The 20,437-nt window shown below is 40.5% G+C and overlaps 1 protein-coding gene across 10 annotated transcripts in view; it reads left to right on the plus strand.

Moving 5' to 3' along the window:
- The window catches only part of LOC126333709 (E3 ubiquitin-protein ligase lubel), a 460,123-nt gene that overhangs the window by 399,956 nt on the left and 39,730 nt on the right, over positions 1-20,437 (plus strand). For all 10 annotated transcript variants that reach the window (XM_049996758.1, XM_049996757.1, XM_049996764.1 and 7 more), the window contains 3 exons: positions 1,225-1,503; positions 5,255-5,344; positions 17,351-17,698. In XM_049996758.1, coding sequence (XP_049852715.1) covers positions 1,225-1,503; positions 5,255-5,344; positions 17,351-17,698 — 717 coding nt within the window. The remainder of the gene's footprint in view (positions 1-1,224; positions 1,504-5,254; positions 5,345-17,350; positions 17,699-20,437) is intronic.

A 20,437-nucleotide genomic window follows, 5' to 3' on the forward strand; every position in this document is an offset into this window, starting at 1 on the left:
TAGGAGATGTCCATGCTATATTTGCTAATACTAGCACTGCCTGTAATACATGATGGTTGTTAGCTCCTTATAATGCAGCATGGTTTGCATTAGGAGTTATTGTAAATTGTCCATGGTTGAAAATCCACATTCTCAGCCAATCAAAAATAGTTTCAAGTCCAAATTACATGTGTCACAGGTGCCAAGTCATTGCCAATTTTGTAATAGGTGAGCTACACCCACAAAATATGGACTCTAGTCACAACAAGAGGTAAATATATAAGATGTTATTAGGAACAGTGGAAACTATGTAGAGTCCAATCCCAGCCATATCAGAGTCACATCTAGCATAACACCATATGCAATAAAATAACACTCGTAGTGTGCACTCCACTGCTCGCATCAACACTGCTTTAAGCACTATTTGAGTTGAGGAACCACAGAGGTATGTTTAATGCAGTTGTTGAGGGCCATTCAGGAAATCTTGGATTACTACAGGTATCAAGATTTTTCACAATGAGAGAAAGACATCTGCAAAATAGCCAGATGAGTCAAGACCCAGGAGCACCTGCATGTTATGATATTGAAAAAAATGTTACAATTGTAGGCACAAATTTTCTGAAAGTTACTGTTCAAGCAGTAAAATCAATACATTACATTACATACTGTTGATGAAATATTCAATGCTATGTAATATAAAATATTTCTTCGACAGGTAATCAGTGTTGTCACAAAAATGTTTATATTATATGCATAGAATTAGAGAGAGTGACAGAATTTTGAAAGGTAGTCTACATGCAACAAATATTTATAATAATTAATTTTATAAAACAGATGATGAAATGGGTGCAAGTAGTTCAGAAGTACTAAAAAACTAATACAGAGAAAGTTAGTGAAATTAAAATTCTGTGGCTGCTTTCTGAAATGAAAATCTTTGGGACTCTTAAAAGTAAAAGTTGCTGTCAGTGGGATAGGAAATTAAGAAAAAGATGAGAAAGTTATTTTTATTGTTCAAGTCATCAGTTTGGTACAGCACACACCGACAAACACTGTTGTTTTTATTATACAAATGTAACTGTAACTGTGTGTTTTGAGATATTAAAATGATATAAAGCAATCATAAGGATTTCTACTAATGGAACAAAAATATAGTCTACACTATATTGTAACTCATTTTTATTTGAAACAGTAGAAAACAGGGAAAAATTCACTTAGTACACTACAAAACTAATTCTTTATTTGCAGATGGTGTCCATGTTGAAGTGCATCCATCGATGCTGCAAGGAATGTGCAAAAAATTACTTCACAATTCAGATAACAGATCGAAGCATTGCAGATGCAGTTTGTCCTTTTTGCAAGGAACCAGAATTGAACGCTGATGATGAAGAGGAAGCATTGGAATATTTCAGTAATCTTGACATTCTCCTTAAAAGTTTCCTTGATGAACCTGTGCATGAACTTTTTCAAAGAAAGTTACGTGACCGCACTCTAATGAAGGATCCAAACTTCAAGTGGTGTGTGAAGGTACAAAGCAACAAAATGTTTTAATTAAGTCCTTGTATTCAACTTTTATTTGAATTAAATATTAAATGAACCAATACAAATAATATAGGTGATTACTGATTGACTTAAACTTGATGCCATTGTATTATTCATATGAGACCAATTCATTACATTACATACTGTCAATGAATACTATAATACACTCCTGGAAATTGAAATAAGAACACCGTGAATTCATTGTCCCAGGAAGGGGAACCTTTATTGACACATTCCTGGGGTCAGATACATCACATGATCACACTGACAGAACCACAGGCACATAGATACAGGCAACAGAGCATGCACAATGTCGGCACTAGTACAGTGTATATCCACCTTTCGCAGCAATGCAGGCTGCTATTCTCCCATGGAGACGATCGTAGAGATGCTGGATGTAGTCCTGTGGAACGGCTTGCCATGCCCTTTCCACCGGGCGCCTCAGTTGGACCAGCTTTCGTGATGGACGTGCAGACCGCGTGAGACCAGTCCCAAACATGCTCAATGGGGGACAGATCCGGAGATCTTGCTGGCCAGGGTAGTTGACTTACACCTTCTAGAGTACGTTGGGTGGCACGGGATACATGCGGACGTGCATTGTCCTGTTGGAACAGCAAGTTCCCTTGCCGGTCTAGGAATGGTAGAACGATGGGTTCGATGATGGTTTGGATGTACCGTGCACTATTCAGTGTCCCCTCGACCATCACCAGAGGTGTACGGCCAGTGTAGGAGATCGCTCCCCACACCATGATGCAGGGTGTTGGCCCTGTGTGCCTCGGTCGTATGCAGTCCTGATTGTGGCGCTCACCTGCACGGCGCCAAACACGCATACGACCATCATTGGCACCAAGGCAGAAACGACTCTCATCGCTGAAGACGACACGTCTCCATTCGTCCCTCCATTCACGCCTGTCGCGACACCACTGGAGACGGGCTGCACGATGTTGGGGCGTGAGCGGAAGACGGCCTAACGGTGTGCGGGACCGTAGCCCAGCTTCATGGAGACGGTTGCGAATGGTCCTCGCCGATACCCCAGGAGCAACAGTGTCCCTAATTTGCTGGGAAGTGGCGGTGCGGTCCCCTACGGCACTGCGTAGGATCCTACGGTCTTGGCGTGCATCCGTGCGTCGCTGCGGTCCCAGGTCGACGGGCACGTGCATCTTCCACTGACCACTGGCGACAACATCGATGTACTGTGGAGACCTCACGCCCCACGTGTTGAGCAATTCGGCGGTACGTCCACCCGGCCTCCCGCATGCCCACTATACACCCTCGCTCAAAGTCCGTCAACTGCACATACAGTTCACGTCCACGCTGTCGCGGCATGCTACCAGTGTTAAAGACTGCGATGGAGCTCCGTATGCCATGGCAAACTGGCTGACACTGACAGCGGCGGTGCACAAATGCTGCGCCATTCGACGGCCAACACCGCGGTTCCTGGTGTGTCCGCTGTGCCGTGCGTGTGATCATTGCTTGTACAGGCCTCTCGCAGTGTCCGGAGCAAGTATGGTGGGTCTGACACACCGGTGTCAATGTGTTCTTTTTTCCATTTCCAGGAGTGTATATTTCTTTGACAGGTAATCAGTGTTGTCATTAAAATGTTTATACTATATGCATAGAATTACAAAACTGCACTATGCTCAAATGAATCTTGGCCTAACTGAAGTTAAAAGTGGATTATTATAAGGGATTTATGTAGGTTATTTCCTTAGTAAAGATGTATAATTTTACCAAGTATTTTTATATAAAAACTTGATATTGTATATATTGAATTATTAGAATGAGGAAATAACATTTGATATTCCTTGCCTACTTATACTCAGTTCCTCCTGTTCTAAATAGCATATCATGCAACAATTTTCCTCTAGCAAACTCACGCAGCTTCTTCCCAGTTCATGTTCATGCAATGAAGATCCCTAACGAAAGTTTGTGTCCAGGTGTTACAAGGCCTTCCTCTACTTCTGTAAGCAGTCATTGGAGGCCCCAACAGTGCTGATTTGGGGATTCTTCCATCTTTCATATATAAGGCATATCTGACAAGCTTCAGTCTTCTTTCAGCAATGATTCTGTGCAGGCTGTGTAGACCACTTCTTCACAGTACTTCGATTTTTAAAATTCACATCAAGCATAGATGGTGAAAAAAATTGAGTTTGTATGCTGATTTTACTTACGTTTTCCAGGCTTCACATTTGTATATTGTGATTGTTAGGATGATAGAAGAGTACAGCCAAAACTTTGTTAACATACCTACAGAGTCTAATGCCATATGGATCACATTTGTTGCAAGACTGCAGATGATTTCCCAGTTCTGCTGCTGATGTTTATCTACATTCCCATTGTTACAAATAAGGTAGCCAAAAAATGGAAATCAATGAGCTTCTCTTCTTGTAGTACCTTCTCCTACACTGTAATTAAAATAGATACATATTCACTGTGTTTGTCTTATCATTTATTTTTAGCCCTACAGAACTGGTCATTCTGTCTAGCTTCCTAGTCTTTAGTTGTAAACTTTGTGGTGTTTTTGCCAGAATAATGATTTAATCAGCTAAATACAGAGCCATAAGGTTAGATTGCTCATTCCAAAACATGCCTAAGTTCAAGTTGCCTATAGTTTTTCTCATTATGAATTCTGTGACTAATATGGAAAAGAAAGGCAACAAAATGCATCTTTGTTTTATCCCTGTCAGAATGCTAAAGAAAGGGATGTTCCCATCTTCTGTTCTTATACTTCAACTTGAGTCTAGATATAGATTTCTGGAAACATCAGTGAGGTGATCAGGAATTCTATATAGGCTTAGAGTATTCCACAATGATTCTCAGCATATACAAACACAAGTTCTTTTAAAATTGATGAAGTTGTGTGCAGTGGATTGCTGAATTACATGCATTATTCTATTATGTTCCATAGAACAAGTATTTCTTTGGAACAGGATCTCTCACTTTGAAAGCAAGCCTGTTCTTCTTTTGGTTGACAATCTGCTGCTTCATGTATATTTTTTTAAGGTATGATGCAAAAGACATTGCCTGGCACAAAATGTGTCTGATATCTGTCCAATTTGTACATTCAGTTGGATTTCCTTTCTTCAGTTGTATAACAATGATGCCATGTCTCCAGTCTTGTGGGACTTGCCTTGCTTGCCAGTAGATATTGCACAATATTATAATTTATTAATTTACACAGTTCAACATCAGCACCCTAACTTATTATAAACTCATTGAATTCAGGTGCCATGTAAAATACCTTTCTTTTGATCAATTTCATCAAAATACTCTGGAATTAATATGAGAGCACTGTTAGATTGTTTATTGCAATATCCAAGACCAAGACATTTGTAATTACTGGTGACTTTTGGTAATCTGGCATTTGATATGTCAGTTTCTTGTGTTATATTAGTGTATTCGCTTCTTAAGGACAAATCTGTTAATATTTTATTTGCGTAAATTACACAGCGTACTAGAGACTGTTGTAATATTCAGTTTTTTAATGTAATTTCTGTTTGCCTCACGTTGTAAAGAGTGATGAATGCTCATAATATCTGTTGTTTCACCACTGAAACATCATTTATTTATTTAATTTGTTGTTTTAGGCACTAGAGTTTTGCTTAACAGCTGTGCAATATATGTAGTCAACCTGCTACATAAATTTCTTATTAAAGCTTTCACACAGATTGTAACAGGATTGATTTTAAATATTTTGAAACAAGAAACCTAACACATTACTTCTTTTTTTTTTCAGTGTTCGTCTGGCTTCATAGCCAATCCCCGTCAAAAGCGACTGGTTTGTCCGGACTGTCGATCTGTAACATGTGCCTCATGCAGAAGACCTGTAAGTACAATGCTAAGCAACACAGAAAATGAAGGATTGTTATTTTATAGTGTTATAACACCAGCATCTACACAATCCTCAATGACATGAGAGAGTATGGATGAACTAAATGTGAAAGAAAGATGAGGCTCCTGTGATACTAATACATAATCACTAAGATGTGATGTACATAGAAAATGTAAAAGAATACCACAGATATATGCATCAGAATCCAAAAGTTAAGCATACGTGAGAAAGGTGCAAAATCAGAAGACAAAATGTGAACACTTACAGTAAATGAACTCAGGATTTCTCCACCAACTGGAACCACACTATCTGTGTAGGAAAGAAAAATCCCTGATTCAAACAAGTATGTGTTTCAACAAAAATTAAAAAAACAGTGTATTTATCTCATAATGTCTCCGTTGTGTTTGCCTTTTCATTGTAACCAGAATGTAGTCCATTGGTGTCCACAATTTAACAATAAAAAGGTGTCATCTGGAAACTGTTTTGTGCAGTAGGAATCTTTGGGCTTTTGTCTGAATAGGTTATGGCTGGTTCAGGAGTTGCATGTTTAAATCAGTGTATCAGAATTGCAGAATGGTTGGTCTATATGTCATATATCTAGTATTATGTGTGACACTCCAAATAATGCAGAGATGGGTTTTATTGTGGAGTCATCAGCATTGTGATTGAACCATACCTCAATTAAGAAATGTACTCTCAGCAGCAAATCATTGTTTAGTTTAAAGAATGATTTATTGTGCACATTTATCTAGAGATAAAGTTGTAGCTGTTGTAATAACATCAGTGTGGGAAAGAGCCGTGAGATATTGGTGTAAGGATAAGTTATATTGAATGTGTGTCTGGAGATTATCTTAACTGATGATTGTAAGGAAGTAAGATTAGGGTTTAACACTCCCTTAATGTTAACATTATTAGAAGTAGGACACAAGGTCAGATTGGAGATGGTAATTGGCTGTGTGATTTTCACATACATTAAATGATTTATGGAAATTTATGGAAAGCTAAATCTGGATGGCCATGTGAGGCTATAAATAGCAATCCTATCCTCCTGTGTGCCAGCATCTTGATCACTATTGCATCTCATTTGATCTGTTGGTTAGAAAAGTACCTGTATGAAACATAGCAACCATATTTGTGGCTTTTTGGAGGTGCTGATGGTTCATACTTTCTTTTCATGGATGATACTAGGTGTCTGCATCAAGAAGTCCTTGTAAATTTCTTATAGTTGGAGATGTGCAGCACATCGACTTGCTATGAAGTCTCTGTGTTTGAGTCCCATTGAACATACATGTGATATGTTGTGGAGGTGAACAGCATTTTGTCAGTTGCCAAGGAACTACAAAGGGCTTTCCAGATTTCTGCCTAGTTTTTTCTCACAAGGGAATGGTTCAATAAGACAAGGTGAAACCTACCCTGAAATTTTTTACACAGGAAGAAAACGATAGAAATGCACTGTCAAAATTTTAGTTGCTAAGTGGCACTTAAAGTATTAAAAAAAAAGTAGCTGAAAATTACCAGATTCGTAGCGCACCAGGTGGGGGTAGAAATGTACACCCTTGCTAGTGCTGTAGCAACTGTGCATGCACTACTAGGCACACACACACAGCTGAGGTTTGCGGTACATTTGTAAACAGGAAACATGACACAGCCCAATCGTAATTTGTAAAAGACGTTTCAGGTTACCCATTCATTGATAGTTTCTGACACTACAATACACAGTTACTATTTTCTCGAATGAGCCACTCAAGTAACATCTATTACAAATCATCAGTTGCTTTTTGCAGTATTGGTAAATATTGACAATACAGATAAAGCTGAATTAATATTTATTGTGCTTTTGTAAGGCATGCCCGCTAATAGAACCTTTTATTTTCCTTTCAGTTTCACAGTAATATGGAATCCAATTAATGTTATCAATTTAGCAATGATGAAATATGAGGAATGTGGTTTCCAGCCGAAATCACCTACTTCCCATGAGGATGTACATATGTCATTTGTTAGTTGATTTCCTTGACATTCATTTGAATGATATCGACATTTCATTTCAAATTATGGATACTTTAGAAGAAATAGGATACAACTGTGATGATTCCATGAATTGTGGTTCGGATGACATCAGTTGTGCCAGTAATAGTTCTCAAGAAGAATATCTTCCAAGCATTAAAAAAAACATACTGAAATGCGCAAAGATATTTTCATTTCGTAAAATTGGAGCATGAATTGTACAAATGGAAGAATGAATTACATGAAGAAAGAAATATGTACCAAAAAGAAACCCAAAACCATCTGAATGAAAAACTGTTTGAAAGATTTAGAACTGCTCATGAGATGCTATGTATCATTATTGGTGGAGATCTATGAGACTGGGCCCTCCAAATTGCATCTGACATGAACATTACTAATTTCTGGGCTTCGGCAACCTGGCTATGCAGGTTCAAGAAATTGTACATAGGAAGTAGCAAAATTACTGAGTTTGTTATGCAAGCATGTAGAGCAGCTGCCACTGACAATGATATAGAGAAATTCATAGCTGATGTAAAGACGAAACTTGATGTTATCCCTGCAACTGCTGTTTATAACACTGATCAGTCAGGTTTCATGAAATAAATGCGTGCACACTGCACTTTATCATTTTGAGGTGAAAAAAAGACTCAGTCAGTTGCCCAATCAATGAATGCAATGACACATTCATACAAGATAGTGCAAGTAATAAGTATGAGTGGTTTACTAAAATAATAAATGGACTGTTTGGTTGCAAAAATCTTGTAATAAAAATATCAAAATCTGGAAAAATGGCAAAGAATAATTTTCAACATTCCGTTTGAAATGTATCCCTACCAGCTACAGAAATTAATTCATTACTTTTGTTGGATTCATGGTGTGGACATAACGATGCCTCTGTTTTTGTGGTGGATGATGAAAAATCTGTAGATGTAATGTGGTTTCCGCCTGGAACTATTAGTGGGATTCAACCCCTCGATGAAGAATTTATTTGACAGTGGAAAGCATTTTTCAGGAAGTTATCAGAAAAAATTAATTTCTGATACCTCTCTTTCATTTCAGATTTATCAGCGGAACAGTATTCTTAAGCTCCCGTCATTTATGATTTACCAATTTTCTTCGCCGTGCTTTACGAATCTGAGCAAATAAGCCTGGTATGCAGCACAATGTGCAGAACAATGGCTGAGACCATTTCTGACTCCAGCCCAGTTCTGCCTAAATAAAACTAGTGGTTGCTGTGAAGTGCCTGATTGCATCAATTCTTCCTTTGGCCAGTGTGTCTGGCTCAAGAATTTTTTTTTTGTTTTTTTTTGTTTTTTGTTCAATAGACAATTCAAATTTTGTGATGACTACTGGGAATAAAAAAAACTATTTTACTGATAGTCAAATGTACAATATTCAGACATTATTACAATGGATGGCCTACAGGAATTGTTATAAAATGTAGTACTTCAAGACACATTTCATTTCAACAAGTTACAAGTCCTCATTGATGGAAGTTGTCTGAGACATCAAACACCAAAAGGTTTTATTTTCTCTGCTGGCCACTTTTATCAGAATCACTTGTGCAAGATTTCACTATGAAGTTATTCAAAAAAATGTTTGTATACCTTATGCCAGGTTTTCACAGGAGCAAAAAACCTAAGAAACATGAGCAAAAGAGAATTCTGTCTGGTGTACCTGGTAGGTCTCTCACAGGTCTTTCAACTGGACACCACTGCGGGTACTTTTGTGACCCTAACTTTGCCCAGTTACCTAATTGGAAAATGGAGAACTGCGGCTTAACATAGAAAATGAACCACATGTCTGTCATGGGCAGTCCAACATCTGTGAGAAGTGAATGCTGAGTTAAAAATCATAGTGAAAAAGTTGTGGTCTGAACAGGATTTGATCCAATGCTCTCTGGATCATGAAGGATGTGCTTTGCCACAAGACCATTTTTATTTTAGAAAAAATAAAATAAATAAATAAATATGACCATTAGACCTTACATGCATAGTGAGAACACTAGCTGTCACTTCTTGAGATGACGCTCAATGTGGTAATTGGAGTTCTTGAATGAAATTTTCACTCTGCAGCAGAGTGTGTGCTGATATGAAACTTCCTGGCAGATTAAAACTGTGTGCCATACTGACTCAAACTTGGGACCTTTTCCTTTTATGGGCAAGTGCCCTAAACAAATGAGCTACACAAGCATGACTCACAACCTGTCCTCACAGCTTTAATTCTGCCAGTACCTCATTCCCTACCTTCCAAACTTCACAGAAGCTCTCCTGCAAAACTTGCAGAACTAGCACTCCTGGAAGAAAGGATACTGTGGAGACATGGTTTTGCCATAGCCTCAGTGATGTCACCAATAATGAAATTTTCACTCTGAAGTGGAGTGTGCACTGATCTGAAGCTTCCTGGCAGGTTAAAACTGTGTGCAGGACCAAGACTTGGACTTGGGACTATTACCGTGTGCAGGCAAATGCTCTACCATCTGAGCTACCCAATCATGACTCATGACCCCTCCTTACAGTTTAAATTCTGCCAGTACCTCGTCTCCTATCCTCCAAACTTCCCAGAAGCTCTTCTGTGAACCTTGTAGAACTAACACTCCTGGAAGAAAGGATATTGTGGAGACATGGCTTAGCCACAGCCTGGGCGATGTTTCCAGAATGAGATTTACACTCTGCAGCAGAGAGTGTGTTGATATGAAACTTCCTGGCAAGTTAAAACTGTGTGCTGGACTGAGACTCGAACTCCTTTCATGGGCAACAGTCCTGAGTTCCAAGTCTTCATCCGGCATACAGTTTTAATCTGTCAGGAAGTTTCATATCAGCACACACTCCACTTCACAGTTAAAATTTCATTCTGGAAACATTCTCCAGGCTGTGGCTAAGCTATGTCTCCACAATATCCTTTCTTCCATGAGTGCTAGTCCTGCAAAATTCACAGAAGAGCTTCTGGGAAGTTTGGAAGATGGGAGATGGGGTACTGGCAGAATTGAAACTGTGAGGAGGGGTCGTGAGTCATGCTTGCATAGCTCAGATGGCAGAACATTTGCCCGCACAAGGCAATAGTCCCAAGTTTAAGTGTTAGTCCAGCATACAGTTTTAATCTGCCAGGAAATTTTAATTAGTGCTATAAATTTCTTCTCATTGATGATGAGAAGACAGGGAAAAATGGCAGCTGACATAGAAGGAAAATTTTGGACAGGTGCTAGGGAGAGATGGAGAGGTAATTCCATGTGAAGTGCATGATCTCCATATATGTCACACTTCCATACAAACTGAGACACTTAAATTCTTCCTTCTGCACACAATTTTGCTTTCTCAGTCAAGAACAGTGTGCTCACCTTGCATAATAATCCTCTCTGAATAGCAACGTTCCTCATTGTGGCTCTAACAAGATAGAGTTTTATCCTGTATTATGAACATTAGCTCCAAAAACCGAAAACTAATAACACAGTGTTCATAGGCAATGTTCACTGCCTCGTGTTCTCTTCTGTTCCCCCTAGCATAAATGATTCTACCTATATACAAGCAAATCATAATGAATTTTCTGCAAATGCTCATTTGCACATGTTCACTTCCATTCACTTCCATTTGCTCCATTGTAAATCAGGCTTTAGGTGCTTAAAATTGGTGTCTGTGAATTCTGGATAATTCTGCTATGCAGCGCTAAGTGAGTAATTCACTGAGTCACGCCCTAGGTGGGCAGGGCTGCACAAAGCATTGTTATAAGCTTTTCTTCATGTGACAAAAATGTGTAACTTCAACATTTTTTACAAAATACTTACAGTGTCTCTTAGCAGCTAAATGTTTGGCAGAGCATTTCTTTTGTCATCTTCTTCCTCTGAAAAAAATTTCAGGGTAGGTTTTGACATGTATTATTGGACCATTCCCTTGTCAGAAATAATGGCTAACAACTACTGCCACATTTGGAGTGCCTTTATGGAGAGCATATGACATTGCTGTTAAATGTATATGGCACTTAGGGGTAGCCATTTTCTGTACTAATTGTTTTGTTGTTGTGAAAGAGATTGTAGACTCCTGTTTTCCTTTAATCTTAATTATGTTTAACTTTTTAACACCAGAACACACAGGAAAGAATGTTGTTGTTGTTGTTGTTGTCTTCAGTCCTGAGACTGGTTTGATGCAGCTCTCCATGCTACTCTATCCTGTGCAAGCTGCTTCATCTCCCAGTACCTACTGCAACCTACATCCTTCTGAATCTGCTTAGTGTACTCATCTCTCGGTCTCCCTCTACGATTTTTACCCTCCACGCTGCCCTCCAATGCCAAATTTGTGATCCCTTGATGCCTCAAAACATGTCCTACCAACCGATCCCTTCTTCTAATCAAGTTGTGCCACAAACTTCTCTTCTCCCCAATCCTAATCAATACCTCCTCATTAGTTACGTGCTCTATCCACCTTATCTTCAGTATTCTTCTGTAGCACCACATTTCGAAAGCTTCTATTCTCTTCTTGTCCAAACTAGTTATCGTCCATGTTTCACTTCCATACATGGCTACACTCCAAACAAATACTTTCAGAAACAACTTCCTGATACATAAATCTATATTCGATGTTAACAAATTTCTCTTCTTCAGAAACGCTTTCCTTGCCATTGCCAGTCTACATTTTATATCCTCTCTACTTCGACCATCATCAGTTATTTTACTTCCTAAATAGCAAAACTCCTTTACTACTTTAAGTGTCTCATTTCCTAATCTAATTCCCTCAGCATCACCCGATTTAATTTGACTACATTCCATTATCCTCGTTTTGCTTTTGTTAATGTTCATCTTATATCCTCCTTTCAAGACACTGTCCATTCCGTTCAACTGCACTTCCAAGTCCTTTGCCGTCTCTGACAGAATTACAATGTCATCGGCGAACCTCAAAGTTTTTACTTCGTCTCCATGAATTTTAATACCTACTCCAAATTTTTCTTTTGTTTCCTTTACTGCTTGCTCAATATACAGATTGAATAACATCGGGGAGAGGCTACAACCCTGTTTCACTCCTTTCCCAACCACTGCTTCCCTTTCATGCCCCTCGACTCTTATGACTGCCATCTGGTTTCTGTACAAATTATAAATAGCCTTTCGCTCCCTGTATCTTGCCCCTGCCACCTTTAGAATTTGAAAAAGAGTATTCCAGTCAACATTGTCAAAAGCTTTCTCTAAGTCTACAAATGCTAGAAACGTAGGTTTGCCTTTTCTTAATCTTTCTTCTAAGATAAGTCGTAAGGTCAGTATTGCCTCACGTGTCCCAACATTTTGACGGAATCCAAACTGATCCTCCCCGAGGTCTGCATCTACCAGTTTTTCCATTCGTCTGTAAAGAATTCGCGTTAGTATTTTGCAGCCGTGGCTTATTAAACTGATAGTTCGGTAATTTTCACATCTGTCAGCACCTGCTTTCTTTGGGATTGGAATTATTATATTCTTCTTGAAGTCTGAGGGTATTTCGCCTGTCTCATACATCTTGCTCACCAGCTGGTAGAGTTTTGTCAGGACTGGTTGTCCCAAGGCTGTCAGTAGTTCTAATGGAATGTTGTCTACTCCGGGGGCCTTGTTTCGACTCAGGTCTTTCAGTGCTCTGTCAAACTCTTCACGCAGTATCGTATCTCCCATTTCGTCTTCATCTACATCCTCTTCCATTTCCATAATATTGTCCTCAAGTACATCGCCCTTGTATAAACCTTCTATATACTCCTTCCACCTTTCTGCCTTCCCTTCTTTGCTTAGAACTGGGCTGCCATCTGAGCTCTTGATATTCATACACGTGGTTCTCTTCTCTCCAAAGGTCTCTTTAATTTTCCTGTAGGCAGTATCTATCTTACCCCTAGTGAGATAAGCTTCTACATCCTTACATTTGTCCTCTAGCCATCCCTGTTTAGCCATTTTGCACTTCCTGTCGATCTCATTTTTGAGACGTTTGTATTCCTTTTTGCCTGCTTCATTTACTGCATTTTTATATTTTCTCCTTTCATCAATTAAATTCAACATTTCTTCTGTTACCCAAGGATTTCTAGCAGCCCTCGTCTTTGTACCTACTTTATCCTCTGCTGCCTTCACTACTACATCCCTCAGAGCTACCCATTCTTCTTCTACTGTATTTCTTTCCCCTATTCCTGTCAATTGTTCCCTTATGCTCTCCCTGAAACTCTGTACAACCTCTGGTTCTTTCAGTTTATCCAGGTCCCATCTCCTTAATTTCCCACATTTTTGCAGTTTCTTCAGTTTTAATCTACAGGTCATAACCAATAGATTGTGGTCCGAGTCCACATCTGCCCCTGGAAATGTCTTACAACTTAAAACCTGGTTCCTAAATCTCTGTCTTACCATTATATAATCTATCTGATACCTTTTGGTATCTCCAGGGCTCTTCCACGTATACAACCTTCTTTCATGATTCTTAAACCAAGAGGAAAGAATAGCTAATATGAAACTCCAACCAGATGTAAATAGAAGAAGCATTTAGTTACAATTACTTGCATTTACTTACACTCATGGCAGCATTCACAATCAGAAAGACAAAAGACTTGCTACCTTTTATGGTACCAAGAGTCCCTTTGCTCACTGACTGCATCTCAGTAATCAGTAAGCAACTATGAAAGTGAACTTAACCATTGTCCCCATTTCCAAGACAGTGACAATAATGGAAATTAGTATGCAGTGAACAACTGAGCAGCAAAATTTTATACATTGGAAGTTAGTAAAGCAGATTTTAAAGATGAGTTTTTCAGAGGATGTTAGGTGGTATTAAAGTGAGTATTGATAGATGTTCCTCATGTTTTTGGTTCTTCTGGTTTGATAAACTAGTAAAAAACAACAGCTATACACAAGCACACTCCATTCCTCAATCCCTTGAGAACTGAGTTGAAATATGGAAATACTTCATATTCTTTTTCTTGCTGGCTTTATTGTCATACAGATTTAACGTCTGTGAGGAATTCTTTGATCCACTTAGTATGCAATGAATAATGAATTAACTGTTGGGGTGAGAACTGACCCACGAGGGGCAGAGAATGCGGACATTTGTAGCTCAGGAAAAGGTGCTGTTTCCTTGCCTGGACGAAGGTTCCAGAGTGTTGGTCACTGGAAGCACACTGTGAATCTTAGTGAAATGCCCTGATTGCAATAGTCCTTTATTTATTTTAGTACAGAGGAGGACTTCAGCGGTTGGGAGGCTATTGCCTCCAGCAGCCTAGTTGGCTCCTGATAGGCCTGCACTGATGTCACCAACTGCTGACCCAGGAGAAGGTTGTGCTGTAAGTGATGGCTGCCGGTGTCAGCATGACTACTGAAAGTTGATGCTACCTTGTGTGACCATTGACGTGTGACAGACACAGCTTCTGACAACCTGATTGCTGTGGGGTTGCAGTGTACCACACCGGGAAGTACAGTGTTTAAGCCATGGTGCCCACCATGGCCAAAGTCAAAGGCATATGCCCACACTGGGTGGTGATCAGCAATGATGAGGGCTTACAGAAACTGGTGAAAGAAGAGTGTAGCCGATCAGCTCCTAGACCAAGCTTGAACAAGTGACTTACCAGGGAGGTTGGCCACCAGTGGAACATAGTCATCCTGCAGATGACCCAGTGGTGTAAATGTGCCAAGTTGTCTGTATATTGTCCCCAGCTTAGATGCGTACACCTGCAGTTACTGGAGACAGTCATTATGCTTCATTCAGCAGTGAAGCGGTCTGTGCCTGAAAATTAACAGCTGACAAAGATTGTGGCATTCAGCATCATGTACCCAGCCTGACACAGTCATGTGTAGAGAATGTTCGCGACCATGTGAGAGTGAGGGCCTGATTTTTTGTGTGTGTGTGTGTGTGTGGGGGGGGGGGGGGGGGGGGGATGAGTGTTTATGAGGGCATGCTAGTCAGTACTTGTTCAACAGCAGCACCCCTGCTCAAGAAAGGATAAAAGGCTGCAGCAGACAGATGTTACCACTGGATGCTGATGACTTCATTCATTCTGATTTTCTTATTTAGTCAGGTCCTGCAGGAGTCTAGCTGAAATGTAATACTGCCCAACTTTACCCTTCAGAAGTACTGGATAGCTTCTTCTGCTTCATAAGCATGCTAACTAGGTACTCTTCCATTCTGAATACTGCTTGCGAAACAGTGTCTGGACTTCAAGCTGACAACAACTTCCTTCAGTACAATGTCAATTTGCTGATTATCACAGAAACAGTCTATCAAACCTGATGGTGTCATTGTGTAACATAATAAAAGAAAAAAAATTAAAGCTGTTTCTCAGCTTAAGATGCTAGCTTTCTAAGTATTAAGAGAAATTTGAGGTAAAAAAAAATACATATACACTCTTGCCTCTCAAGCCTCAGATTAGTTTTATTCTAACATAATCAGAATGGAGAAGCTGAGTTCAGAATGCTCATTGACAGAGGTCGACTGCGAAATTAAGTACAGCTGTAATACTTCTGTTTACACCTATTTTTAACAGTGTTTCTTGCTTTCATATTTATGCTTTTTTAAAATTTGCTTTCCATGACCAAAATTATAAAAGTAGATGAAATTTGTACCAACCTGCACATATGTTTACTTATTTGAATAATGAAAATTGAAATTTCATTAAATATTAATGAAGTTCCATACCTCTAAATCAAAATGTATTGTGAAACTGTATGGTAATAATATCACTAAAATAAAATTTCAGTGGGCATTATTGGTGTTACAACAGAGAACTGCAGTAAGTCTGGCACTGGCAAGATCATTTTAGTTTTTAATATGTTCTTTGTGAAAAAATGTCTGGTTTGATTTTTGAACAGCACAAAAATTGCAGGAAAGAAAGAAGTCACTGAAGGGGTTGCTACATCTGACTGAGATCACAATGGATGGAAGCTACAGCTTTCTTTCATTCACACATCATGTTTTGTAGATGCCGTCAGGAGGGAGAACTCTCAAGAATACAGAACAGATCTTACAAATCAATTGTTACATTTTATTACCAGCCTGAAAACAGGGAAAAACTGTTCCAATAGTTCCAATTTAAGCTTTCAGTTACATTTTTATGTCCAACTTCATTATACTTCCGAGTAATCAAGTAAATTTTTTTGTGTGGTGTTTGTAATGAGAGCTACTGGTGGAGTAATTTTAGTCAGTGGAATTGATTTAACACTGAACTGATTTTCATTCTTGACCTAAACTTTGATACTGTGTTTAGCAGTGTATATCACTCACATGCCATTTATTTCTATAAAATCATTAACACTGCACAGAAAGTAATTCAAAAATAGTTAATACATATTTCTGGGTTCTTATGTAACAAGCTTCACCAGAAACTGTCTGGCATCATGCTGTTATTTATGCTAGGTTATATGACTATTTATCAAGCTTTGTCTACTACTGAGTACTTTTTCATGTTGTATGTACTGTCTTCAAACATTTTCTTGAGCAATAATACAGCAAGGGACACACACTGTTTGTTCCGGATTCCGGAGAGAAGAGACATGGTCATGGTCCTGGTCCCCCTCCCCCCCCCCCCCCCCCTCCCCACACACACACAATAAAAAAAGCAAAAGCACTCTAATAACCATTCACTGATTGAAACAAATTGTTATGCTAATATTAAAACATTTTATATTCCTTTATCTCATGCTTCATACCACACATTTAGAAGATTGTAAATGAAACATGCAGATAATAAACATTGAAATACTTTGTGCCATCAAAATTGAAAGCATCTTCTTGACAGATTCAGTAATCATAGGTATTGTTGCAGATTATGCATCATGTATCAGAAATATGTGCTGCTCTAATGATTACTACAGTACTGTAGCACTGACATAGTATTGTTTCATCAACAAGATAAACAATGATTAGAGACGCAATGCTAGTGGCTCAGTCACTTATGTCTTCTACCAATTCAGCATCAGGGAGCCAAATAGTCTAGAAAATGTTCAGACAGTAAAATAACTTATATCAAATTATATCAGACATGACAGAAGCATGTACCATTATGCATTCTCCGTGATTTCAGTGGGAGGTCCAGCATGAGGGCCTAAGCTGCAAAGAGTTTGCTGAATGGAAGGAGGCTAATGACCCAGAGTACCAGGCAGCAGGCCTGGCACGCCATCTGGCAGAGCATGGAATTGACTGCCCCAAGTGTCACTTCCGTTTCTCATTGGCACGTGGTGGATGCATGCACTTCACCTGCTCACAGTGCAAGTACGAATTCTGTTGTGGCTGTGGGAAGCCTTTCCTCATGGGTGCCAAATGTGGGCTGACTGAATACTGTGCTAAGCTGGGTCTACATGCTCATCATCCTCGTAACTGCCTGTTTTATCTTCGTGACAAAGAACCAGGAGATCTTCAGAAGCTGTTGCAGGTATTATCAGATACTTATTTGTGTACCTATCATATAGTATGTTTCAAAACAGTGGATAGTAAATATTTCATAAGGTATTAGTGTAAACAATTTTGAGTAAAAGTATTCATGAAAACTTTGTCATTGAGTCACAGGTGTACCACCTTATGGCTAGACTGTAAAGAGATGGTGTTATGCTGAAACATCAGCATTCTTGCAGCCAAAATGAAATCTTATAGTAATATGAAGAGCTTACACACATGTCCCACACGTTAAGAGTTCATAAAACATGACCAGAACTGATACATCCCAAATGTACAGTGAAATGTTTCACACAAACACACACTTATGGCACCAACCAACATGACTCTTAATGCAGCACTGCTGCTTGTGGAATATAATAGTGTAGTGGGGGATGTGTTGGGTAGAGGTGGGAGAGGTGGGAGGCAGGAAGGGGTTTGGAGGTGGGTGACTTGTGGCTGTGCAGGAGGCAGCTGGTTCACCATCTAAGAATGTTGGAGGGGGGGGGGGGGGGTGACAGGTGCATGAGCTAAGCATATGATACACAATTGTTGAAGCCAGTGGGGAGTAGTACATGCTGAAGGTGATATCAGGATATGAATTTGGATGGGACTGATGGGACAGAGGAAGAGGAAACTCTTGGGTGGAGGATGTGGGGACAGTGGGTTACTAGAGATTGAGGTCAGAGTGATTGCAGGAGTGAAAATGTGGAGGGTGTGGGGACAGTGGGTTACTAGAGATTGAGGTCAGAGTGATTGCAGTAGTGAAAATGTGTGCAGAGGTGTGTGTGTGTGTGTGTGTGTGTGTGTGTGTGTGTGTGTGTGTGTGTGTGTAGGTGTGTGTGTGTAGGTGTGTGTGTGTAGGTGTAGGTGTGTGTGTATGTGTGTGTGTGTGTGTGTGTGTGTGTGTGTGTCTTAACAAATATGTTAGAGGAGAAAGTGTCAGCTGACAAAAGTAAAACTTGAGATAGTACTCAGTTTCCTAGATCACATCATCTGTCTGTTCCAATCATGTGGGTGCATAAATGCTGCATTGCCAATTACAGGAATGTGTATCTCTACATCTGTCTAAAGTGGACACATGATCATTATAATTTCTTTTACAACTACTTTTTCCATCGTAACACTGAGCATCAAACTGTAAGCATTTATAGTGAAAAGTACACAGTAATACATTTGAATGATATTGCTGCAATCAGATTATGGGTACTACACTCCTGGAAACTGAAATAAGAACACCGTGAATTCATTGTCCCAGGAAGGGGAAACTTTATTGACACATTCCTGGGGTCAGATACATCACATGATCACACTGACAGAACCACAGGCACATAGATACAGGCAACAGAGCATGCACAATGTCGGCACTAGTACAGTGTATATCCACCTTTCGCAGCAATGCAGGCTGCTATTCTCCCATGGAGACGATCATAGAGATGCTGGATGTAGTCCTGTGGAACGGCTTGCCATGCCCTTTCCACCGGGCGCCTCAGTTGGACCAGCGTTCGTGCTGGACGTGCAGACCGCGTGAGACGACGCTTCATCCAGTTCCAAACATGCTCAATGGGGGACAGATCCGGAGATCTTGCTGGCAAGGGTAGTTGACTTACATCTTCTAGAGCACATTGGGTGGCACGGGATACATGCGGACGTGCATTGTCCTGTTGGAATAGCAAGTTCCCTTGTCGGTCTAGGAATGGTAGAACGATGGGTTCGATGACGGTTTGGATGTACCATGCACTATTCAGTGTCCCCTCGACCATCACCAGAGGTGTACGGCCAGTGTAGGAGATCGCTCCCCACTCCATGATGCAGGGTGCTGGCCCTGTGTGCCTCGGTCGTATGCAGTCCTGATTGTGGCGCTCACCTGCACGGCGCCAAACACGCATACGACCATCATTGGCACCAAGGCAGAAGCGACTCTCATCGCTGAAGACGACACGTCTCCATTCGTCCCTCCATTCACGCCAGTCGCGATACCACTGGAGGCGGGCTGCACGATGTTGGGGTGTGAGTGGAAGACGGCCTAATGGTGTGCGGGACCGTAGCCCAGCTTCATGGAGACGGTTGCGAATGGTCCTCGTCGATACCCCAGGAGCAACAGTGTCCCTAATTTGCTGCGAAGTGGCGGTGCGGTCCCCTACGGCACTGCGTAGGATCCTACGGTCTTGGCGTGCATCCGTGCGTCGCTGCGGTCCGGTCCCAGGTCGACGGGCACGTGCACCTTCCGCCGACCACTGGCGACAACATCGATGTACTGTGGAGACCTCACGCCCCACGTGTTGAGCAATTCGGCGGTACGTCCACCCGGCCTCCCGCATGCCCACTATACGCCCTCGCTCAAAGTCCATCAACTGCACATACGGTTCACGTCCACGCTGTCGCGGCATGCTACCAGTGTTAAAGACTGCGATGGAGCTCCGTATGCCACGGCAAACTGGCTGACACTGACGGCGGCGGTGCACAAATGCTGCGCAGCTAGCGCCATTCGACAGCCAACACCGCGGTTCCTGGTGTGTCCGCTGTGCCGTGCGTGTGATCATTGCTTGTACAGCCCTCTTGCAGTGTCCGGAGCATGTATGGTGGGTGTGACACACCGGTGTCAATGTGTTCTTTTTTCCATTTCCAGGAGTGTATATTTCTTTCTTTGTGACTTTTAGATTTTTCTGTTATAGTAATTCTTTACTGTTTTTATTATTTGATAATCATTAACAAAGGAAAATATTTCCAACTGAAATGT

The sequence above is a fragment of the Schistocerca gregaria genome, chromosome 2 (assembly GCF_023897955.1).
Source record: "Schistocerca gregaria isolate iqSchGreg1 chromosome 2, iqSchGreg1.2, whole genome shotgun sequence".
Lineage (NCBI taxonomy): Eukaryota > Metazoa > Arthropoda > Insecta > Orthoptera > Acrididae > Schistocerca > Schistocerca gregaria.